Source organism: Oryzias latipes, chromosome 5 (assembly GCF_053564925.1).
Source record: "Oryzias latipes strain Hd-rR chromosome 5, Olatipes_Hd-rR_3.1".
NCBI classification, from domain to species: domain Eukaryota; kingdom Metazoa; phylum Chordata; class Actinopteri; order Beloniformes; family Adrianichthyidae; genus Oryzias; species Oryzias latipes.
In genome coordinates, this window is record NC_136241.1 from 35,654,967 (window position 1) to 35,680,079 (window position 25,113).

At 45.3% G+C, this 25,113-nt stretch overlaps 1 protein-coding gene across 1 annotated transcript; it reads left to right on the forward strand.

Moving 5' to 3' along the window:
• Positions 1–667: 667 nt before the first annotated feature.
• Positions 668–23,922, forward strand: LOC101175466 (serine/threonine-protein kinase 4). Its single transcript, XM_004086196.5, has 11 exons — positions 668–1,044; positions 3,818–3,898; positions 4,946–5,074; positions 6,113–6,227; positions 8,084–8,248; positions 8,410–8,577; positions 8,705–8,842; positions 8,971–9,102; positions 9,428–9,638; positions 16,642–16,793; positions 22,578–23,922. The coding sequence occupies exons 1-11, from the start codon at positions 1,001–1,003 to the stop codon at positions 22,725–22,727; spliced, it is 1,485 nt and encodes a 494-aa protein (XP_004086244.1). The 5' UTR covers positions 668–1,000; the 3' UTR covers positions 22,728–23,922.
• The last annotated feature ends 1,191 nt before the right edge of the window (positions 23,923–25,113 follow it).

Consider the following 25,113-nt stretch of genomic DNA (forward strand, 5'->3'; position numbering starts at 1 on the left):
GTAATAATCCAGTGAAATGAATGATGATTACATTTTAAATGGTCATCTGTGTGCAAAGCCCTGCTTTCGCTTATGTGGCGCCCCCTGCTGTTGGGGTCCTTCATTGCACTTTGATAACAAGCAAAAAACAAAGGAGCCGTTTGAATCCTGTAAGATTAAAAAAGAAAACAAAGTGGTGAATAAATGCTCTTTAAAGGCCACACGAGCGCCTTTATATCGACCTTCAAATCAGGATGTTTTCATCTTATCCAGTTCAAAGTTAAAACATGAAGGAAGTTTAAAATTCACCAATTCTGACAGAAGAACATCCACAGTGGAGATAACTTTACGCAACAGCAGGAACCCTGTTTACCGAATAGCCTCAGGAGGTTTTTTCGTTTTGAAAGGCTGGTCTAGTTTATCTGGTTCATCCAGAATTATTTCCACATCATTTCCACAAAATTCTTTCCAAAAAGCAAACTTTCGGTTTTTATCATCGTCACGTGACCAGCATAATTCCACCTCGAGCCAAAACCAATTTTTAATGAATTCGATAACAGGATAATCCATAAATATCAATGAATTGTGAATATTTAAACTTTGGGATAAACTGGTCATTCAGGGTTCCGTTAAAACCCGAGAAGAAGAAAAAAACTCATTCGATTCCGCTTCTTCTATTTTGGCGGATACGACAGGTCCGCCCACTTCCGGTTGCTCTCCTCACTTCCGGGAGGCGCGAGAGTTCCAGCGCCTGTCAAACAAGTCTGAAGTTGTCCGGACAGGAGGAAGATGTACCCGGCGGCGGGGACACCGCGGCCGCTTAAGGCCTCTTTATCGCAGGAAGCCGTTTCAGCGGCATGAACACCGGAGCGCGCGGGTTTCACGGCTAGCGGGAAGCAGCAGCGGGAACGCCGCCGTCATTCGGAGCGGGTTAGCGCCTGCTAGCCAGGTAGCAGAGCCGCTCCAGTGAGCTGGGAGGCCGTTTACGTCCGGAGTACATTCGGGAGAGTTTGCGGGGAGCATGGAGAACACGCAGAAAGTACAGATGAGGAACAACCCTCGCAGGTAAAACCCAAGGAAATGTCTTTTCGCGGTATTAGCATGTTGTTGGTGCGCGCGCGCTTATGTTGACCTGCTGTCGTAGTTTGATGAGCAGTTTCCTAAGCAGCGCGTACTCGGGTTCGCTCGGTTCTCTCCGTAAAAGTTTCCATTTGTTGAAAACTTCCGCCTCGCGGTGTTTCTGGTTTCCACCGTTTGCGGTTCTGCTCTGAGATTCAGCTGACGTTAACAGGCGGTCCGCTCCACTCTGAAACGAACCTCACATTCTGATCGCGGAGCAGAACTTTCCTCCTGGTCCCACCTGAGTTGTGGCACTGTTGAACCCCCCCTCCCCCCGACGATTGTTGACACGTTAGTTCAGTCAGTGAGTCTTCACCGATCAAAATAACTACAACTTAAGGAGATAACCCCATATATAATTATATAAAGAAAATGGTTTAATCCACGAGAGTGGCAGCACAAGTTTTACATTCTGGGCAGAAAAACTTTCTAGAACAACAAATGAAGACTTTTCTTCGTCTTCTCTGCCAGACTCATGTCTGTTTCCAGAGTGTTTTAGGTTGTCCGTCATTCTGAAGCATCATTTTTTACACTGACAGCAGCATCCAGAAGCATCTGCTGCCTGCAGAGGAGCCTGACCTTAAGTGACCTCACCAACAGCAGACACTCCCCTTTGTGTGTTCTGTTCTTTCCTTCATGCGGGCTTTGGGTCATTGTGTTTGTCATTTGCTCAGGTGAGGTTCTGTTGGTTCCTCACCTGTTGGGTTTGTGCTGTTCTCTTCTGGCTAAAAAGGTGGTTTCTCTGCCAGCGCTTTAGAAAACTGTAACAGTGGCTGTTTGAGTTCATCTCCACGTTTCCTTTCGCTTTATGAGTGACAGTCTTTGCCAGGAGTCGGCTCATTTCTGCTGCTGGTGTCTTGATAAAATTTAAAACTGTTCACTGATGCCAGATATTTTTCTGTCGGGATGTTAGACTTCGGCGCTCTGGTGACTAGCGAGCGATCTCGGTGAGGTTTATTGTGCGCTGTAGGAACTGGTTATGAAGGTCAAAGCGGTTGTTGTTTGACAGCAGGAAGTCAAGAGTTCCTATTCTGTCTGCTTATCTGAGTGATGTGACTCTAACGCTCTGTTGTCATCCAGTCCTCTCAGCCTGAAAGAGCAGGGCGTGGAGCTACACTTTTGTGAGACGTTTACCTGGATTTCTGAATGAATGAATAAGTTTTACCTACATTTTTACTTTCGAAGTTCTCTCTGAAGCCAATTACTGAAAAGTTTTTTTTGTGTAAAATATGCCAAGAAAGTGACGAAGATACAGTCATTGGCTCTGTTTATCCTAACTCACTGTAGTTCAATTCAATTCAATTTATTTGCATAGCTCAAAATCACCACAACAGTCGTCTCGATGGGCTTCATTTGAGGCTTTAGTTGATTCCTGAGCGCATTACTGGCTTTTTTTAAACGAAGAAAAATGAAGATCCATTCTATCGTAAAAGCAGCTCTCTTTGTTTGCAATAGAATACAGCGCTGTGGACTGATTATGGGATGTGCTACGTTTCAGGACCACATCTCGGCTGTAGTTCACAACGTCATACTAACTTTGTTGCATCATTTACACAGTTTCCCCTCTGCTAAACACAAAGAATAACTTCAAACCATCACATTCACAGTTTAAGAAGTGGTCTAAAAGTATTTTTTCAACACTTGTAGCTTCTCTTATTTTGTTGGTATTTCACTTTTATAACTGTAAGTGATATTATTCAACACAAGTGCACCTTTGAAATGAGGATTTAATGGAAAAAAACAAACCTTGTGAATACTGGATCATCGTGAATCAGGTGATGTTGACCACATTTTTGGAGAGTTTGTATTTTCACTGGTCTAGTTTGTCTCTTCGGAACAGATCTCAGGTCAGATTTTTACTCTAAAGTCAAAGTTCATCATTTATTAGAGACCTGAAAACTAACTTCATGGGAGATTCAAGAAAAAAGACAGCAGCGCTGCCCTCATGTAACATTTAATTCTTCTGTTTGGTGAAGTGATGTTTTTCAGAGAAAATGTTGAGAAACCGAAGCAGCACTCGGGTTCCACTTTTACATCCAGCTAGCCTAAAAGCACTCGTTAGCCTCAGACACACCTGACGGGGGGGCGGTTACCTGTGCAGAGCTCTGGCAGCACCTGCACCTTCTCAGGTCACAGAGCTGCAGCCGGACTATGACGTCTGGAGATTTTGACCGCTGCCTTCCTGCAGTTCTCCAAAAAGCAGATCGATGTATTTATGTCTGAAGATATTTTGTCTCCAGACTTCAAATTTGAAAAGAGCTTTTGGAGTTCTTCACAGAAGAAGTGGCTCAGATGGGGCTTTCAGAGGCTTTTTCTCACGAAGATCAACAAAAATGATTTATTCCAACATAAAACAGTTTTTCTGACATTTTAATCTTTATTAAACTTAAAACTTTTGATAGTAAAAGTAAAAAAAATACAAGGAATGAATAAAACTCAGCAGAAAAACACATTTAGATCTTAGAACTATTTAAATATAACAATAAGCTTCAATGTTTTAAAAGTAACTCACTTTTTGACAAGTAATCTACGTTTTAGAAGATTTGTTCTTAGTTTCTGTCTGAAGGTCTTGGTTACAGATTTTCTGTTATTAAAGCAAAGCTTCAGCAGAAGCCTTGAACTCTTGAGGAAGCGAGAGCCTTCTTCTGCAGCGGTGGCACGTCGGCTCCGTTGCTGGACTCCGGCACGCGTCTTTACCAACATCCTGGTGTTCTTGCAGGCAGCTGAAGAAGCTGAGCGAGGACAGCCTGACCAAACAGCCGGAGGAAGTGTTCGATGTCCTGGAGAAGCTGGGAGAAGGGTGAGTCCTTCAGTCAAAGCCAGAGTGATGCTCACGACCAAAGCCGTCTTTTGAATGTGTGTTTTTCATTTCATACATTTCAACTTTAATCTCATTATGCAAGCGTCTGTCTGTGTTTCTGCCCATTCATTCATCACCCCCCCCATGCATCTTCATTTCCTGTTTCTCAACGCTCTTCCTGTTCTGAGTGGCTGATTGACAGCGTGTGTGTCGTCAGCTGCTGCAGAGACTCCATATTCATCCTTTTTCCATGGAAGCTAATTTTCAGCAGACTGTAGATCAGTTTTCTGTATTTCCTGTCGTTGGTGAAGGAGGCAGAACGGTCCTACAGGGGCTTCTGATGTTATGAGCTGACCACACAAAACCAGCTGGGTGTGAACCACACCAACGCTCTCAGACTCACATTTATTTAAAGATATTCTCCTGCTTCATGGCATCCATGTTGACATTGATTTCTGAGCGAAATAAACAAAATCCTGTTTCCAGAATAGTTCCTGACTTTGGTGTCTTGCAGAAAGTCTTTCTTTGTCTAATAGATCCTCCCAGACGTTTGGGATCAATTCAACGTTCTTCAACTTCCGTAGTAACCAATTCAATTCAATTTTATTTCTATAGCGCAAATTCACAACAACAGACGTCTCAATGGGCTTCGTGCCGGTAATCGTAAGTTAAACATTCAATCAAAAAGGATCATGAATACATAGAGTTCAATAGAAAATTACTTAAATGAACTAACAAACTGACTAAACTAAACTGGACATCCCTGCCCTTGGTCGTTTTTACCTTAGAGTCACATAAACCAACTGTACCTTAATCTAAATGGTATTTTCTAATGTCGATTTATAATCAATTTCATTTATTTTGAAAGGATTCTTTTAATTGTATTGGTCGATTCAATTTCCTCAGGCAGATGAACTCGATTGGATTGTAGGAATATTAATGGATTAAGTTGATGAATCGTTGCACCCTCAATGGAGACGTAGTCAGAAATCCATCTGAGTGAAAACGTGACGCCGTCAGAGTTTGACTGAACTTCTGTCCCTGCAGGTCGTACGGTTGTGTGTTTAAGGCCAACTATAAAGAAACCGGAGAGATTGTTGCCATCAAGCAGGTTCCTGTAGAGTCTGATCTCCAAGAGATCATCAAGGAGATCTCCATCATGCAGCAGTGCAACAGGTTTGTGTTCTGTGGCCAGAAGAAGCCACATCTGCTTTTCTGAGGCAGCCTGAGCAAAAACACATTTTTTTACAATGTCTCCATATAGCAGCACAGTCTGCACTGCAGAAACCCAACAGTAGACGCACAAACACCAGACACACCAAATCTGTGTTTCTAACACTGAAGCCTTTCTGGACGTTTGAGTCCACATTTGAAAGTGTTCAGAGAGACAGACCACAGACAGATGACGGATTCTGTTTGTGACATAGAGAAGAATTAACTTATCTAAATCTACAACTACATATATAAAGTCCAGCAGACGAGCTTCATTCAGTTGAAGTTGGGGGGACAGTCAGGGGCGCGAGTCGAGCCAGAGACAGGAACCACAGCCAGGTGTAGGAGCAGGAGCAAGAGACGAGGTACTCGGTCAGGAACAGGAGCATGGATGAACCAACTGGAGTCTGGAAGCACTCCCACTCCCCAGGAGGGGAAAGAGGGACAATACATGAATCACTGCACCAAACAGAGGCATGGAGAACTAAATGATGAATAATGATCAAGAATACCAGGTGTTATGATTCAGTTTAACAGCAGTTTGATTCACATCTTAATTTGTGGCTGATGATCTGATCCCTAGTAGATATTTGTTCATTTAGAAAGATCCAATTCAATCCAACTCTCTGTCCTAAAGTGAATCCAGATCCTCTTCATCCAAACTTCCAGCAGTGAGACTCAGACAGAAATTCCTGCTACTGAACAGTTTTCCAGATTCTTGGATTTCTTCCAGATCATCAAGTTAATGAAATCTGTGTCCAAACCAACAAGTAAACTAGAATGAATGTCAAATCCATTCACATGTTAGTTTCCTAAAGTTCACCACTGTTGTTTTTCCACATCCAGAGAATCCAAAGACAGGAAGTCATTTATGACCCACACGGAACACGTAAAATAAAGATTTGACTCAATGACTGATTAGAAAGGCCTAACATGATTTCCGCACAGAGTAACGTGTAACGGTAACACATGACTTTAGTGAACAGAAAGCTGTGTTTTCAGCCCTCATGTAGTGCGATACTACGGCAGCTACTTTAAGAACAGCGACCTGTGGATCGTCATGGAATACTGCGGAGCCGGGTCCGTCTCCGATATCATCCGGATACGCAACAAGACGGTAACGCAATACACACTGAGGCACACACTGTTCAAACATGGACACACCCATCCGTTTGACCCCCCCCCCCCCCCCCCAGGCTTCAATGGGACTTTGGTTTTTCTGCTCAAGCAAAGTTGAAGCATCTATTAAATGAAAATCCTCAAATCTCTTGATCTTGTCACGAACAGGACATCGCTATGGAAACAACCATAACTAAATCTGCTCCAGGATTCTCATATCGACTCAGAGAATATTGAATCTAGTCTGTGTTTTTGGTTTGTTTATGAAAACTGAACCACGATCTTCTGAACATCCTTCTTTTACCGTCCAATAAGGCATGACAGGAGTAAAGGTGATGGGTCACTTTCAAACTTATACCCTATACGTTCTCACTACCTGGTGCCTTGCAGGTCTGTAGTTTTCCAATGGCATATCTCATTTCTACTTTCTTAATTTCTTATTGTAATTCCTTGTTTTGCACTTCTCCTATTTATGGTAGATCAAGTGAAGAAAGCTGTTGTCTACACTTGCTAGAATATAAATCTTTGTAGAAAATAATTAATACTTCCTCTTGATCTTCTGTTAATGTGTCTGTTTTAGGATTTCTGATGCTGCTTATTGAGTCATTAGGTTGTTTTCTTAGTCGTCTTGCTAATGATTTCATTAGAATATCATTTATTTCTGTTTGAATTTGTTGTTGGATAGTTTGGGAGGGACTTTGCTTGTGCTGCTTTTCTAAATCATTTCTGATTGCCACTTCCTGGTTGTACTTATCCTTTTTTTTCTTATTTTGTGCAGATGCAATAGCAATTATATTTCCTCTCAAACCTGCTTTTAGCTCTGCTTTTTGGGGTTAACTTCTCATTTCTGGTTTCCTTTAATGAATCTTTTAATTGTGGTTTTCATTTGTTCCTTCACAGTTTCCGTAGTTACCAGTCCTAACGTCAACCCCCACAAAGTATTAAGTATTAAGTATTAATACTTAATAATACTTAAGTATTATTAAGTATTAAGTTAAGTATTTCTCTTTTTTCTGTCTATATGAACTGTTAAAAAGCAGGGCAATGGTCAGAGACAATAATTGTACTACCGGTAATTTAACAAGCTTTCATTCGTCTCCCGCTTATTTTGACTCCTTTCATGTCAGAGCATATAAAAGAGCAAAGGAAGTAACTGAGCTGAACACTAGGCCTGAGTTGATCAATTTGATTAATCGATCTGAATCGATCCAAGCTTAATAATAAATAATCGATCCATAAGAGTAGAGATCAATCTTTTATGCTTTTCTTTTTCCGTGATCCAACACATAACAGCAGCAAAAGTCAAAGTCTGTTAGCTTAAAGCTAACCTATAATGGAATTTCCCATAGGACGGCTAACGCTCGGTCGTCCTACATATACATGGCTGACTAAATGAACAGCTTGATAAACACGCAGGCGTTAACTGAGGAAACTGTTTTCTTTAAAGTAACCATTTGTGGTCTAAAGCACGGTTTTTGTAGGATTAAAGTGTAATGTTGTAGCGCTAGTGCCACCTAGGGGCCAAACTGAAACCCCCTCCAGGAGAGGCAGACCATAATGTTGGAGCTTCACCTTTGGAGAATTCATGTAACGCTGTATGATGTTTATCATTTCACCAATACATTTGGTGAAATGTATCAGGTTCATGTAAATATCTTCAAAACAAATATAGATTATTATATTTGTAGGCTAACCTGTCTAAATGTCTAAACTGTTTAAATTTAAAATGGAATCGAATGGAGTGGATTGAAAAAATCGTGAGTGGAATCGATTCAGGAAGTTATTGGTGATAGCAGCCCTGCCGAACACAAGGCTGTGTCCTTCATCCTCCTCATCGCTTCTTGTGCTGTGAAGCTTTCAGAAGAGGAGATCGCCACTGTGGTGCACTCCACCCTGAAAGGGCTGGAGTACCTCCACTTCATGAGGAAGATCCACAGAGACATCAAAGCGGGGAACATCCTGCTGAACGCCGAGGGCCAGGCCAAACTGGCCGACTTTGGAGTTGCTGGGCAGCTAACGGTGAGGAGCAGACCTCTTATGGAGTTCTCTTCATTCAACCTGGTAGAAACACTAATGAAGATGACTGAAAGCTGCAGACAGCACGGACAGGCAGGATCTGTCAAAGCTGAGGCCTGAAATCCTTCAGCCACGTAACTAAACACCAAAGCTCCTCTCCTCAGGACACCATGGCAAAGCGAAACACCGTGATCGGCACGCCGTTCTGGATGGCTCCAGAGGTCATACAGGAGATTGGTTACAACTGTGTGGCAGATATCTGGTCCCTGGGAATCACAGCTATAGAGATGGCGGAGGGCAAGCCGCCATATGCTGACATACACCCCATGAGGGTGAGTTCTTACTGAAAAGCTCTGTGACAGCAGACGGCGACTCTTCCAGTCCCAATGTACGGAAACACATTTTGATAGGATTTCTGTTCCTCCCTATGTGAGCTGTTCACTTTGTTTCCTCCTGCAGGCGATCTTTATGATTCCCACCAACCCGCCTCCAACCTTTAGGAACCCGGATCTGTGGTCTGAAAACTTCAGAGACTTTGTCAGCCAGTGTCTGGTGAAGAATCCAGAGAACCGGGCCACGGCCACACAGTTGTTACAGGTAGACGCCTGCAGCAGTTTCTCTTTGGGAGCAGAATCCCTGCAGGTTCCAGCTCTTTTAGCTGCACCAAAGGAAAGTTGGTTTAATCCTCTGAGACTTGGTTTTGTTCTTCTTCTTTCCCTCTGCAGCATCCATTCATCAAGTCAGCCAAACCCAACTCCGTCCTGAAATCCATGATCACCGATGCCATGGAGATTAAACTGAAGAAACAAGAGGAGGCGCTGCAGAGGGAGCAGGAAGCGGAGGACGAGGACAACTCTGTAAGCTGCTGAACGTGGGGTCACGAGGTCATTGAGCGCTGAAGACGAGGCTGAAAAACCTTCAGTCCACAGCTGATCGTGATGGAAAGGGATCGTCTCTCTTCCAACGACGTCCAGCCAATAATTCCAGCTCTGCCCTGCATCCTGCGGCAGGATTAGTCCGTATATAAACTAGTAGAAATGCTCAGCATCACTTTAGAAGCCCCCACCATTTGAATCACTTCCTTCAGATCATCAAACTCACTGATTGATCCCTTAAAAGGTTTTATTGTCAGCATTATTATTGAAGGGAATTGAACCCCCGGCCTCTGCCTGGCTGTTTCAGGATGAGGACGAAGTGGACCAAGGGACCATGGTGCGGGCCGGAACAGGCGACTCCGGAACCATCCGAGCTGCCGGCTCTTTAGCGAGATCTCTGAGTGACACGTGTCGGACCATGATCGAGCACGAGGACACGGGAACCATGCAGTCACAGCTCGGAACCATGGTCATCAACTCTGACGAGGAAGACGAGGAGGAATGTGGGACTATGAAACGTAAGGGTGTCCACACTACCACACTACCACCACCGTGTTTCACTGTTGCTTCAACCTTTTTCTGAGATGGGGGGAGTCTTTGCTGTGACTGGCGGTCAAACTGACGGTGTTTTTGTTGAGACCAACTTTGCTGCAGAGCAAAACTAATGTCAGGAAAACATGAGAATTTAAACATTTAGTGCTTATTCAGTCTGTGGTGTGCCGCCTCCACATGACGTGTTCCTGTGGAGCTCCTTCATCAGCGGTAAGCACACCAGATGGTGATGTGGACCTCCTCATCAGGCTGAGCGGATCTGAGTCCGTTTGCTTCTTCTTTGTTCATTCTGGTCCAGCTGCTGTTTTCAAGGTTTCCTTAAACCCGTCTCTGGACCGTCAGAAGAGTGTCACAGGTGCGTCCACCTCTTCTGAACAGGTGCTGTGAACGGGGCACACCTCAGGTTAATGTGAGCTGTGGTTGCAGTGCATTATGGGCGATGCAGCAGCTTTGAACAGAGGTTTCAGCAGACCACGTGTGTTCTCTGATGCTTCTCACAGCCGTGTTTGTGTTTTTGAAGCTGCTAACAGAACAGCCGATGAGGAACAAGGCGGTGGTCTCGTCAAATCATGTTTTATTTACACAGAAGTTTATTAAACATGGATTCATTCTTTAAATGTTCATTTCTAAATCAGCAACACTGGTGATTTGACCTGAACAGAGGCTGAATATTCATGTCAAAGGATGAATTCTGTCAGACAGCAGCTTTTTTCTGGAAAAACTGCACTTGATCTAAATCAAAACTCGTCTTTTTTTGTTTGTGTTTGGATGCAGTCTTCCTCGCATTGTTTTTTTTTCCGGTGAGCACCACATGTAGTCTAGAACAGTGTTTTTCAACCAGTGTGCCGCGGCACACTAGTGTGCCGTGAGAGATGGTCAAGTGTGCCGTGGGAAATTGTCCTCATTAACTGATCTAAAAACAATTACCATCTCCATGATTTCAGCTCTGTGTTCATCCAAACAGGCCCTGATAAAACACTGAGGAGTTAGGAATATAAAAGATCATAAAATACTTTTTCTTTGCGTTTATTTTATTTTATTAAAGACATTTTGATAAGGTACCGCGATTCAGCTGCACCTTCGGCTATATTTTGGAAAAGTCCCGCCCCTTTAACTGTCTCCACCAATCATTCTTGGGGAGCTTAATCACATGTCATCAGTCTGACCAATCAGAAGTGCTTAAAGTCTTCACTTCCTTGTCCCGATTTAGCTCGTAAAGTCGCTCAGTTCTAACAAAAATAGCAGCTAAACCTCGTCTTTAGCGCTGTAGCTTTGCACAGAATCCAGTGTCAGACCGTGGAACAAGTGAACAAAACAATGAAGCTCCGAAAACCGATCTCCGGCCGTTTTATGCACTACATCTCCCATGATGCATGGGGTTGTGAGAGTGACAGCGCATACGGAGATCTGTTGTTAAACGTCTTGAAACCAACGAACACACATCAAACTGTTTTTAAATCTTCTAACTTATCTTTTATTGCATTTTTTAGAAAAAGAAACAGCTGCAGCTTCCAGCTTTTTCTGCAACAATTATCTCAAAAATGCATGTGAGATTGTGGAGGGACTGTAGATCAATACAGACCATGAGTTTCTCCTTTTTTTTTTTAATTTTTGGATGCTGGTGTGCCGCGGGATTTTTTTTAAGGTTAAAGTGTGCCGTGGCTCAGAAAAGGTTGAAAAACACTGGTCTAGAAAGCAGGTTCCTGCAGAAAGTTCTGGACTGTTAAACCTTTAGAACCAGGAGGTGCAGTGATGCTGAAGTCTTCCTCATAATCCCTTAAATCCCAATCACACGTCACAACACAACGTGGCGATGAGCTTCCTTCCAGCCACTAGGTGGCGCTTTTCACCCATCGGCTGCACAGATCTGCCCCAAAGACCTGCTTGAGTAGCTTGTGGTGTAATCATGTTCTATAACTCTTTAATGTGGCAGTAATTCTGAAAAATGCAGATGCAAACAGAGAAGCCGTCTCGTGGATTGCTCTTTTCTGAATTGTGTGATGGTGGGAGCTATGGGAGGAGTTTCAATTTAGGTTGGACTAAGTTCATTAAAGCTGTCTGTGGGCGTCTTTAATGTTTGCCCTTATAAGGAAACGATGACTCTATGAAGAGACTGCAGGACTAAAGAAACGTTCAGGTTATAGGACTGAGTTATTAGCTTCATGATGTAATTCTATCCTCCCAGGACCACCTTTCTTTGAGTCATTCTAATGAGTGGAAAACAAAAGACCAGGATGTGTTTAGCAGGAATATATGAGCAGCAAAGGAGAGTGCAGTGGGAGTATGTTGCTGCCACAGAGCTCCCCTGATGAAAACAAAGCTGCTGTGAAAGTTGATGCTGTAAAATCTCAACTCCTACTCTGCATTCACAGCTTAGTTTGAGCCAGAGGAGCTTTATGGCATTTAGCAGCACCAACAGAACAGAGCTGCTCCTCTGACCAGCGATCATCAAACTCATGCAGAGCTGAGACATACTCATGTTGGTGATGGGAGGAGACGCCACACCTCGCTCGCCGGACGCCTTCAGCACTCTGGATGTGAGCACGCCAGATTTCAAGCTGGCGGTTTTCTGATGTCTCATGAATCTGCACCACTCTCACTCTAAAGTACACACACACACACACACACACACACACAGTGTCCTCTCTCTGATGTCCTACTATTGAGTTAGTATGGATCTTCTCTGCCGACAGTTTAAACTGCATTAACGCAGGAACATTCAGACTTCTTAATGTCATTAGAGCTCAGATATCCTGCAGTCATACGTTTGAGTGTGGGAGCGCTTCATCTGTTTGTCTTTTAACGACTGATCAAGAAAGTCTGTGTGTATGTGGCACTAATGACTGTGGTCTGAAGCCCGGTGGATCCTGCAGGATTCGGGTGAAGTATTCAATCAGACATTGATTCTCTCCAGTGGCTCTGAAAAATAGAAAGCCTATTAATTCCTGCAAATCAAGCATTAATCCAAACTCACCCCAGTAATCATTGGAGCCTTCTCTTTTGAAAGGTGCACTAACGTTCCCTTTGAGCAAATGAAGCCCGTTCTCCAGCTGGACCTCGTGGTACCATATCTGAACCAAAGAACGTCTTGAAGGAAATGTGGACTTCCTCAGAACCATCAGAACCTCAACATCTTCTATTCACGCCAGCTTTGTGTGATATTTATTATTTTAAAATCTGATTTTATTTATTTTTTATTACTACTCAGAAGTAAGCCTCCACTTATATCCCATGATTTTGTTTGTGGGGTCTCCTGCTAGCTTACAGCCCCTCACACCCCTATTTTGACATTAGCAGTGCAACAGAAACAGCAGCAACATCAGATCCATCCGTCCAGTTCTGATCCAGATTCCAGCTCAGTCCAGGAAAACAAAGGCGTTCAGGGATCTGTTGGTCTGCAGGGGGAGGATCAGAAAGGGGCGGAGCAGGAAGACTTTGACCCCGCCCATCGCTGCTTTTACGTCACAACTGAGAGCCTTGTCAAACGGCATTTTTTCGTCTGCTCCTGATTCACCGTGATTTGAATAAAGAAATCCTCCGACATGCAGTTTTAGCCTTAGATCCATCATGAGAAAATAGCTACAAGAACACGATAAAAACGCCAAAAACAACATTTTCATTAAAGGGATTCAACTTTACCCTCAAACATGAGCTTTTTGGGAGGTTTCTGTTCGATCCTTGCACCATGTTTTCTCATCCAACAGCTGATTGCTGTATTTTATTTGCACATGGCGGCCTCGATGCAGTCCATTCTACTCTGAACTATATCTGGTTCTAAGTTTAAACCACGTTCCAACAGAACACCATCAGTGCTTTAATGAATGTGACCCAACAGGACTTCTTCCAAATCCCAGAAACAGAAACTTTTAACTCAAAGACAACGGCTGGTGTCAACTTCCTGTTGTGATTTATCTGCTGTGACGATGCATTTTGTCCAGAAGTCCTGCAGACAGACGAGCACCACCGTGTCAGCAGAGAAATAATGGGATGTCAGCAGGACACTAGCAGTGGCAGGAATCCCTTTTCTTCTGGGAGTCATTTACCTGCTGCAGCAGAAGCTGCTCCAAGCATTTCAGGAAGAAGAGGCTTCGTTTAGACACGTTTCACTCCCACATCACAGCGTCTGCTGCTGAAAAAGATCCAACAGCCTCACTTCCATGTGCCGAGCTTCAGCAGGATGCACAGAAAAGAGGAAAGCAGCTTTAATGAGGCGGGAATTATTTATGGAAAATAAATGCATCAAACAAAAGTTCCCAGCATGCTCCTGCTGGCTGAGGACCAGCTTCTCCCCATTTCCCTCAAATGGGGAGAAGCTGGTCTAAACCTGCTTGTCTTTTAAAACCTAAACTTGACTTGATGTAGATGAAACTGATAACACGCACGCACACACACACACACACCCACCCACACACACACACACCCACACACACCCACCCCAGGCCAGCATAGCAAACGTAGCAGGACACAGATCGGCTCGGTTGGAACTTTTCTTTGAGTGGTCAGATAATTGTTCCCATAACTCTTTTAATACCTCACAACACTTTGTTTAGAACACTTGCGTTCAGATTTTTGCAGGCCGGCCTGCTGGTGTCTGATCGAGAGATCTCCGTATTGGGAAAACTGTGATCCCTTCAGGATTTCCTCCTCGTTTAGTCTGACCGTAACCAACCTTCCATGGTTTTTGAGGAGCGCTGGACCAGTTATCTTCATGCAGCATCAATTGTGTCAGACCGAGGAGTTCTTTTTCCATTTGACACACAATGAGCCTCTAGCCCACAATCCATTCAAGCTGTCAGCAATTCTGGGTTTTACAGGTTTGTTCTTGTCTGAATAGATTTATCATCGTAAACCGTTTTGCTCTGGTTCCCTCAGACTGATGCGGCTGGATGACGGCAGGAACGGTTTTATTCAAAACAATCTTGACTAATCAAAAATGGGTTCGTTCAAAACCACATCAGTAGTTCCGGTTTTATTTAGATTTAATGTAAAGGACTGCAGGTTAACTCTTGAGTTCCCCTGCCTCAGAGCACAGATGCCTGTTTCTTTTTTTTTTTTTTTTTTTTCTTTTTTTTTTTTTTTTTTAACTTGTCCTGTCCAACAGCTAGGCAAACAGATGAGAGCTGAGGGCCTCTTGTGTTGGACATATTTTACTTTAACAAGAGGGGTTATTCATCTTCAGACAAACCAAAGGTATGTCTGAATAAACCCCTTTTGTAATTGAGGCCAAACTTTATTAATTTCAATCATGTTTGAAAATCTTTGGTGTTGGACCGGACGGAAAAGGAAAGAGGGGAAGAAGAGAGAGGGACGATAGAGAGAGGGGGGGAAGGAGGGTGATAGTAGGAGGGGAAGGGGGATAAGACCATGAAGCAGCATAGAGCAGGCAGGTTTACTGGTTGTTTATCATTACGGTAAGGTTCAAATGTAGTACAAAAAGGGCGGGGCCTGTTCACACACACTCAAATATTATCAACACACCTGCTAGCCGCAAAAATGTCCACATGTCAAGATGCCTGTTTCTGTCACGTAGTTCTTGTTGGCTTGGCGGCTTTAGTACGTCTAACGGCGTTTGTTATTAAAGCCATGAATTCACAGGAAGCTCTGGCTGATTTGCTGCTTTAGGTTCAGTAAAGACACTTTCATTTCCATCCTCTGGTCAACCATCATTCGTCGTCGTTTGGCTTCCAGATCAGATTATATCAGATTATTACTTTGACATAAACATTTTCTTATGCTGGAACATCCTGGGGAACAGTCCAATGGTTTGTGTTTGGTAAAATTAGGTTCTCCCTACAATATTTCTGCGTTGGACGTCTGACACCTGAAACAGCCTGCAGATTTTAAAGGGATGTTTCTTTAAAAACAAAAAAGCTCTGAGCGTGAATTTAGGGGTTCTTTGGCAGTAAATGCAGAACAAACACATTAGTGGCTTTAGAAAATCTCACATGTAAGTGTCCGAGTCTTTCACACTGGACCTTCTTGACCTGCAGCCACATGGTTCAACAGGACAGATTTACAGGTTTACGGTTGAAATGACGGTTGAAATGGTTCAGTGTTGCTCACCGCAGCAGCAGCCTGATGAGCAGTTTATGTAGATCTAAGACACATTTTGGAAACAGTTTGTTAATGGTCTTTTTCTGTGAAAAAAGTCATAAAGACACTTTTTCTGGTTCTTCCTGAACGGATTCTGTAGAAAGTGTGGTCTGTCAACACTTTCAAACTTCCTGTTTGAAGCCACGTTCACATGAAACTTCTGTAAGTAAACAGCGTCTTGTGAAAGAGCAGCGCTAAGGTTTACAGTCAAATCGATGTAGCTCGAGTTACCTACAGTTAATGTAATGTGAAATGCAGCTCTGCATGCTGCATTACAGGAATGAAAGGATGCTTGAGTGCTGGTGCTGGTGCTGCTGCTGCTGGTGCTGCTGCTGCTGCTGCTGCTGCTGCTGGCTCTTAAAGATGGTTCATGTGTCCTTTAGTGTTTTAACGGGCAGCATGAGGAGAAGGCAGCTTCTCAAAAACACAGTTCCTCTCAAGAGTAACACTCAACATTTCCATTCTGCACCAAAGCTGCCGTTTTCCAGCAGGTAGTGAGCAGAGGTGAGTCTGCCACCCTTTACCCTGATCCACAGATTCAGAGGTTGGAGCTGACGTCATCCCAAACCTCCATGTCCTGCCTTTCATGTCATTGGAATTCCTCTCATTTTTTGTTCCAGATTAAGTCTGCAGTTTTGGTTCTGAAGTTAAACGTCTCTCCTGAGCTCAATCATCTGCTCTCAACCCTAATCTAATCTAAAAAGATCTTCAAAGCTGCCTTGTGTAATGTTAGTTATGAAGAAGCTCCAGATGCTTTGATTCTTTCTTTTGAATCGCTGGTGTTTATTATTAAATCTTGTTTTTGGTCCAGTCATGTTAACACGAACACGCCATAATCTTCAGTTTTCATCTAAACATTGTTCTTCTGATTGACAGGGAGAGATGAGACGATGCAGCCCGTCAAGCCCTCCTTCCTGGAATACTTTGAGCAGAAGGAGAAGGAGGCGAACATCCAGAACGATGGAGGGCGGAAAGGAGAAAACCACGCCGACAACCGCAAACTGCCTCTAGATGGAGATCTGGAAGGGGTAAGTTTGCCTTCTTTAAGTGGCTTTAATGGGGATGTTGATTTAAAAGGGTGGAGTTGTATTGGAGTTCAGTAGAAACATATTTTCTACGGCTTTTATTCAGTCACCTTCATCCAGTTTGTCCCTCAGAGAATCAACAAGCAGCGTCCATTGACTATATATGAATACTGCACGGAGTGACCTTTAACCCCAGAGCTAGTAGAAACTGGCAAACACCCACCCACCAACGTAGGCCGGATTGTTAGTTTTCCTGAGGACTAAAGTTAACCCTTTAACACCGGAGCTTTAGTTCCAGTGTCTGGACTACTTTAACTCTTCAACCACAATTAACGCAATTCTGGTCGAATCTGAAGCGGAGAAAAGCAGCTTTGTGCCATTGTGCTACACTTTTTTAAAAGTAGCTTTTCCCAGTATCAAAATCAGCTGATTCACGTTAATCACGCAAACGGACAGAGAGCTACGATAGATCAAAGATCATGTGTTGTCGTTGGAGCGGAGATGTCACCGGCAACATCTTATAGACAGAGGCTAAAGCAAGGTGAATGGGATTGTAATAACGTAAAACCCGCTGCCCGTCACTCACTGAAGCGTGACTGTGTGTTTGGCTCCGCGTCTGCATGTAAGCAGTCCGTCTCACATCTGCAGAACATTCATACTAACCTAAGATCCCGTTTAAAGTCTCAACGCCTGCATGAAGCAGAAACTCACCACGTAAACCAGACTAGACCATCAGCAAAACTACCACGAGAAATACTCATCATTTATTAGCAACAGCATAACAATGTTATTAAAAAGAATCCACAGAGTTATTGTACTTTAAAAATGTTGAAATTACATCAAATGCACACATTCACTTGTATATTTAGTTTTAAACATATTGTCGCGGACTGAGTTTAACTTGGCTGTTGGGCCGCGTTAAAAGTTCTGGAGTTCATTAAACGCATCAAGCAGAGATCTGATTGGCTCTCAGTTCTGTCGCTCAGCCTGTTGTTAGTTTGGACCAATGGGGTTCAGCCATGGGCCAAATAAGGGAAAGGGGAGGGCTGGAGCGGGAGGGGGGAATATAAAGTTGGGAGAAGCGCTCTCGTCTCAGCGGGAGAGATTCAGGAGTTGCTGAATTAATTGTACGGCGTTCGTTGCGGTCTGCAGTAACCAGAATAAAGAACCTTAAAAGAGGTTAAGTCTCCGTGCCTCAGTGTGGGAAAGGGACACTACATTATTGTATGGCTCTTTGGAAATTACATTTAAAAATATGTGGCGTTTATGGCTCTCTTGGCCAAAAAGGTTCCCGACCCCTGGTTTAAATCCTCATGACTGGTCCGTCTGCTCTGGTCGTCTGCGCATACATGTGGTGGATTGTAGGTTTAAATCCTCATGACTGGTCCGTCTGCTCTGGTCGTCTGCGCATACATGTGGTGGATTGTAGGTTTAAATCCTCATGACTGGTCCGTCTGCTCTGGTCGTCTGCGCATACATGTGGTGGATTGTAGGTTTCCATCCTCATGACTGGTCCGTCTGTTCTGGTCGTCTGCGCATACATGTGGTGGATTGTAGGTTTAGATCCTCATGACTGGTCCATCTGCTTTGGCCGTCTGCGCATACATGTGGTGGATTGTAAGTTTCCATCCTCATGACTGGTCCGTCTGCTCTGGTCGTCTGCGCATACATGTGGTGGATTGTAGGTTTAGATCCTCATGACTGGTCCGTCTGCTTTGGCCATCTGCGCATACATGTGGTGGATTGTAGGTTTAGATCCTCATGACTGGTCCGTCTGCTTTGGCCATCTGCGCATACATGTGGTGGATTGTAGGTTTAGATCCTCATGACTGATCCGTCTGCTTTGGCCGTCTGCGCATACATGTGGTGGATTGTAGGTTTAGATCCTCATGACTGGTCCATCTGCTCTGGTCGTCTGCGCATACATGTGGTGGATTGTAGGTTTAGATCCTCATGACTGGTCCGTCTGCTCTGGTCATCTGCGCATACATGTGGTGGATTGTAGGTTCCGATCCTCATGACTGGTCCGTCTGCTCTGGTCATCTGCGCATACATGTGGTGGATTGTAGGTTTAGATCCTCATGACTGTGTTCCATCTGCTCTGGTCGTCTGCGCATACATGTGGTGGATTGTAGGTTTAGATCCTCATGACTGTATTCCGTCTGCTCTGGTCGTCTGCGCATACATGTGGTGGATTGTAGGTTTAGATCCTCATGACTGGTCCGTCTGCTCTGGTCGTCTGCGCATACATGTGGTGGATTGTAGGTTTCGATCCTCATGACTGGTCCGTCTGCTCTGGTCGTCTGCGCATACATGTGGTGGATTGTAGGTTTAGATCCTCATCACTGGTCCGTCTGCTTTGGCCATCTGCGCATACATGTGGTGGATTGTAAGTTTAGATCCTCATGACTGGTCCGTCTGCTCTGGTTGTCTGCGCAAACATGTGGTGGATTGTTGGTTTAGATCCTCATGACTGTGTTCCGTCTGCTTTGGCCATCTGCGCATACATGTGGTGGATTTTAGGTTTAGATCCTCATGACTGGTCTGTCTGCTCTGGTCATCTGCGCATACATGTGGTGGATTTATTAAACCAGGAAAGTTGGAGCTTTTTTAGTCTGGTTTCCTCTCAGCAGTTGACTGCTGGGGAAATAAAATATTAACCATGTGACCTTTAAGTATGAGATGGTTATTCTGAGCGTCCTGCAGGAACATACGGAGCAGTTTCTGTTCAAACGGCTGATTTCTGTTCATCATTATTCAGTCTAAGCTGAGATAACTGAGGTTTAGGAATGTGGTTCACGTTCCCAGAGCGTGTTTTTGTTTTTTTGCAGTGTGTGTGTCAGATGTACGCCTTCATCGTTGTGTGTTTGAGGCTTCGTGGCGTGTTGCGCCTGTCCTTTTTCATCTGACAGGCTAAAACACAAAGCACGTCTGCAGGTCTGTCATCCTTTCTGTCTCAGCCTAGTCTCAGGATTTGGTTGTGGAAGCCGGTTTGATCAAATTCTTAACAGAAACTATTTTTAATCGAGGAGGGGGGTGAGGGGGGGGGGTCCTGTCAGGGTTTGATCAAAAATAACTGTGATCCTGCTACCAGTAAAGTTCACGTCTTCTCTAAAAACATTTCTAATTTTACGTCTTCTCTTGTATTTTTTTATACTTGAACTAAATGAGTTGGGAGGGGAATGGGGGGGGGGGGGGGGGCACAGTGGTCCGGTTTGTATCCAGACCAGGACCTCCTCCTGTGAAGTTTCTCCTTGTGTCCATGTGTTCTCCTGGAGCTCCTCCTGCGGTCTGAAGACCTGCTCGGTTTCTTTGGGGACTGCGGTTGTCTGTGTGAACCCTGCGGGGGCTCGTCCGGGATCCATCCTGGGAGAAAGGGACAGAAAAGATGCTCCACCCGTGCATGTCTTTACATCTGGAGATGAAGCAGCTGGAACGTCTGCATGTCGTCTCATCTGCTCTGGTGGAGGTCATCCCACTGTTTGATCTATTCTCAGGCCTGTCGTACAGCCGGAGACCCCCCACCCCCCACTCTCCGACATTTAGCATTAAAAAGTTGCAAATCCTGCTGAAGCTACCTCAGCCTGACGGAGCAGCAGAACGTTTTCCTGAAGTGTTTTTAGATGCCAAATAAAGATGTCAACCAGTCAAAACATTCAGAATTTCTTTGGAATTTTTCACAGGAATTCTCACACCCTTTTTCTTTTTTGTAAATGTATCCTTTCAGACTTTTTGAAGTCTGCGCTGTTTTGCTTCTGTCAAACCAGAGAAGCCCTTTCTCCTTTCCCTGATTGATGCTTCCGTGTGAACGTTTTTCCCTCCAACTCGGTCATTTTTGAAATTTAAAGATGATGGCGTAACAGCAAAAGGAAGTTTAGAACAGAGTTATTTTCTTGTCGCTGTGCGGAAACGGCCTGCAGGATCAAACGCAGGAGGAGACGGCTTAGTGGTCGTCGGTCAGGAGATGCACCGGATTTTTAAGTGACTTAAATCCGTCTTTTGGTGGGATTAATTCTTCCATATGATGTGTAAATGTGAGGATCAAGCTCTTCTTTCTGTGTGGTAACCTCGTTGAATCAGTTGATTGTTTCGTTTCCGGGGGAGTTGGTATCGGTCGCCGTCAGAACCGGCGGTTTCTCCCTGATGTGACGGTTAGCCGTGATGGCAGAGTATTTAAAAGGCCCCTGTCCTGCCTGATTTACCGCGTAATCCTGGTTTGAGCTGAAGTTCAGCAGAACATCAGAGAGCATGTGGTATAAAAGCAGCAGCCTACATTTTTCATGAGGCAGGCGTGGAGCGTCTCACCTAAGTTCACTTTCCTCCTCTTCTGGTATCTATTTTTACCCTCCCCTAAGTGATTTTCTTGTTTTCCAGCTCTCATCCTCCATGCTCCCTCATTTATTTATTTTGTCCCGTCCTGCCACTCGAATCCTTCCTCTGGAAAAGTTCCAGTCGGTGACTGAAGACTCGGACCTCCTCAGTTAAAATGGACCTTGTTGTTCGTGGTTCTGAATAAAACTGTCTAGGGTCCAAAGGTTCTGCTGTCAGCCCCCAGTGTTAGGTTCTTCTCTGGTGGAACCCAGTCCTGCTTCGGTTCTGGAGGAAGATCTCACGCTGTCCTGCCTGATGAAGCTGATGGTGAAGGTTCCCCTGAGCTGTGCTGCTCGTTATGGCGCTGTAAGCTCAGGAGGGGAAATCAGGTATCAGATCCAGAACCAGAAGACCACCAGAACAATGGAGTAACAGCCGCTTCTCTACAGAAGTCTAGGGGATTTTGGCTTCTAGGAGCCACTTCCTGTTTGGAACGTCAGGGGGAGGAGTCACTCAGTCCAGGTCTCATAGACAGTCAATGGGTCATACCAAAGACCAGAAATGGGACAGACACCTCCCTGCTTGACACTTGGGCTGGATTAGGGGGGGTTAAACCACCGAATGGTTCCTGCTGTGCAGCCCGCTGCTCCCCCTGGAAAGGGGGGTTAAAATGCTGAGAGCAAACTTAACACCTCCCGATATTCCAGAATAGATCTTGGTCTGCTTCTGGTTTCCTCCTCTGTCTTTGGGTTCCTGTTTGACCCTAGTGTGGTCCAGCGGCAGGACGCTCCTGCTCCGGGTCGCTGTAGTGGACTCAGACTGTTATTTTAGCTGTATCGATTGTGGGTAATAAATAGCTTGCTGGTAATAGCTGGGAGGGGCAGGGCCCCGGGGGGAGAAGCTGAGCTGGCCCCAGGTCCTTATCAGGCAGAGAGTTTAAACACATCTCAGTAAAAGCAGCTGCTAAAAGGCACTAAAGCAGAGACTTATCAGCCCCTGGCTTCCTGTCGTCATGAGTGAGGTATTTTTAAAGTGAGCTTCTTCACTCACATGGGCGGAGCCTGAGCTCCTTCCTGACACCTTTTCACCTGCGTCTCAGTGATGAAGAGCAGCAGGAGGCTGGAGAAAGTCCTCAGAGTCACATCTGTAGCAGACAGGAGGTCTGCAGTTGTTACTGTGTTTGCTCGCTGTCTGGATCATTTATATCAACCTGAGGATTCCAGAATTTGGCTTCGGTAAGGAGCCGTGCCATTTCTGCCATCCTAGAGTTGGAGCACCACATGAAGGGAAAGTTGTCATGGCAACAGGCTGGACAAACTGAAAGGCTGATGTCTGAAGAAGCTTTTCTCCGTGGAGGAGATGAGCATGTTTGAACTCTGAGCAGAAACGTGAACGGGTCAGACACTCCGGCACAGCAGCACACACCCAAACGATGTGGCGCTCCCCAGAAACGCCTGGCGCTCTGTGTTTGTGCAGGTGATGACGTGGTCGGTGGAGGAGCTGCGGAAGAGGCTGGCCTCTCTGGACCCTCAGATGGAGCAGGAGATCGAGGAGATCCGCCAGCGCTACCAGGCCAAGCGGCAGCCCATCCTGGACGCCATCCAGGCCAAGAAGCGCCTGCAGTGAGCGGCTCGTGAACCCGCCCCAGAGTGTGGAGCCCCCGCACTCTGGACCACCAAGAGGGTGCTTCTGAAAACTACTTGGGACGCGACCTGCTGATTTAATAAGTCTGGCTGCTAGAAGAGCCGGTTCGATTCCACGAGCTCGTTGAGGAGGTCGGCGCTGTTGGTGTTCTTCTGTGCGCCGCTGATGACCATGGAAGTGCTGGTTGATGGACCACCAGCTGATCTGCTTCATCTGTGCCGGATCAGCCTAAAGACGCTTTGGATCGTGGTTTTTCCCGCCGAATGAGCAGCTGTTTCTGTCTAAACGGGTTTGTGATGCTGGAAAGGATTCTGCTGTTTACATGGTCAGTCATGGAGCAATCGTTTTTCTTTGTGTTTGTGGAGTTTATGGAGACATTTTAGCTTGATGGTAAAGGATGGAAGTTTCCTCAACGCTGATCTGAAACTCACAGGTGGACTCTAACGTCCAAGTGAACTTTCAGTTTGGATCATTGAATGTACCAAAAGTGAGTTTGCTGTTCTTGACTATGCCTTGGTGTGGGAAGTGTTCCCCGTCGTCTGTCTTTAGTACTTAAAGAACGTTCTGGAACGGTGCCAGCATGCTGCTCTCTGAGCCCCAACGCCACCAGCTCAACTTCCAACATTCCTTCAAACACGCCCAAAGGTCCGTTCAGAGCCGCACGCCGCCGACGGGACGCGCCTCTCAGGACACCAAACCTCCTCAGGGCTGTAGAATAGTTTCTGAATGAAGATGAGCTGGAGGGTTCCTGCTGACGAACACTCCCAGAGGATCAGGTACTGATGAAGGTCTGAGCTCATCTTCATCTATACAGGGGGGAGGGGGGGTGTTCTGATGCACAGAACCTTTCAGCTGGAATCTTTAAGCTGTAAATCTGAAAATCTTTGTTTAATTTATCATTGGACCACAAGTCTGTTACAGACGGGCCTGAAGGGAGGCTGGTCCTGCTGAGCGCGCTCTTTAGGGGTTTTGGATCGGACTGTAGGAAGAGAGAAGTAAAGAACCGCCTTCAGAGAAGAGGAGGCTGAGAGTCCCAATCTAGAGAAACTACTTCAGCTGATCTGCCGCCGCGGTTCTGAACCTTCACCGCCGCCGCGGCAGTCGGTGTCTGCCTTACAGGTGGGGGGTGCATTCCTCTGTCTTTGCTGTCTTTAATAAAGAAAACTGGACCCGTGCAGCTCCGAGTCTGTCTTCTAGTGTCACGCAGGGCTCCTTCATCAGAGGGAGACGCTGGACTCTTCAGGAAGTTGATCAGCTGATCACCAGGTGAAGTAAATGTGAACCTGAGGAGACGTTGCTGATCTGAGATGTTAAGGAAGTCTGGTCGCCATCGCTCGCCGTGTCGGGTTGTGGCTCCTCCTCCATCTTCATCCGTGTTTGGAACAGGATGCAGTGACTCCTCATCCTCGAACGCAGAACGCCTCCCGTCCTCCATGGTTTCCTGCACGAGTTCAGAAGAACTTCCATGAATTTTTAATTACCAAATCTGATCTCCCGTTTGTGTGTGTGCATGTGCATGCATTGTGTGTGTGTGCGCATGTGTGAAGATGCACGTGCGCATTGTCACAGAGGATAAATGAGCGTCTGGCGCTGCCGTAAGACGACCTTCTGAAGCCGTCCCAGAATGGACGAGAACATCTTCAGTCTGATCCAGTTTCATCTGAGACCAGAACCTCCATGCATCGAGAAGGTCCGGTCTTCAGGAAGCGGACGCTTGTTTTTAGAGTCGGTCAGAATTTTCCCACTGAAGGACATTACCTGGATCTCACAGACATCGGTAAGGCTTCTTCTCACTTCCTGTTTGTTGCACTAAACCGTCCTCTGAGCTCCATCGTAAACCTCCCACTCACTTCCCATTAAAAGGTTTCCTCATAAATAAAAGTAAACCTTCCTGTTATTCCATCCCAGCAGCAGACCTTAAGGAAGCCCAGGTTCCGGTTTGATCTTCCAGAAATACACATGCAGACGCACCAACAACCACAAAGAAATGAGTGAAACTAAAGAACGACCCGTCCATCAGAAGCCTGGTACTTTTGAGGACATTTGTTCAGTTTTTGGGGTGATGGTCTACCTTTAGGTCAATAGACGCCATCCGGTCTCCTGCAACACGTTCAGAAGTTCCCCTTTCACCGGGTCTTCACCAGGCCAGGTCCACGGCACCACAGAACATTCTGAGTTTAGATCCAATCAGGATTCTTCTGAAGCTCCACTTCCTGTTTGTTCTCTCCATCCGGTCTTCATGTATTACATGAACAGCGCTAACAAACAGACTCCACAGGATTTGGGGAGTAAAAAAACCAGAAAACTCTGTACGACTCACCGGCGTCTGGTCTTTTTCACCCTTACTGAGCCTTACATGTACACTAAA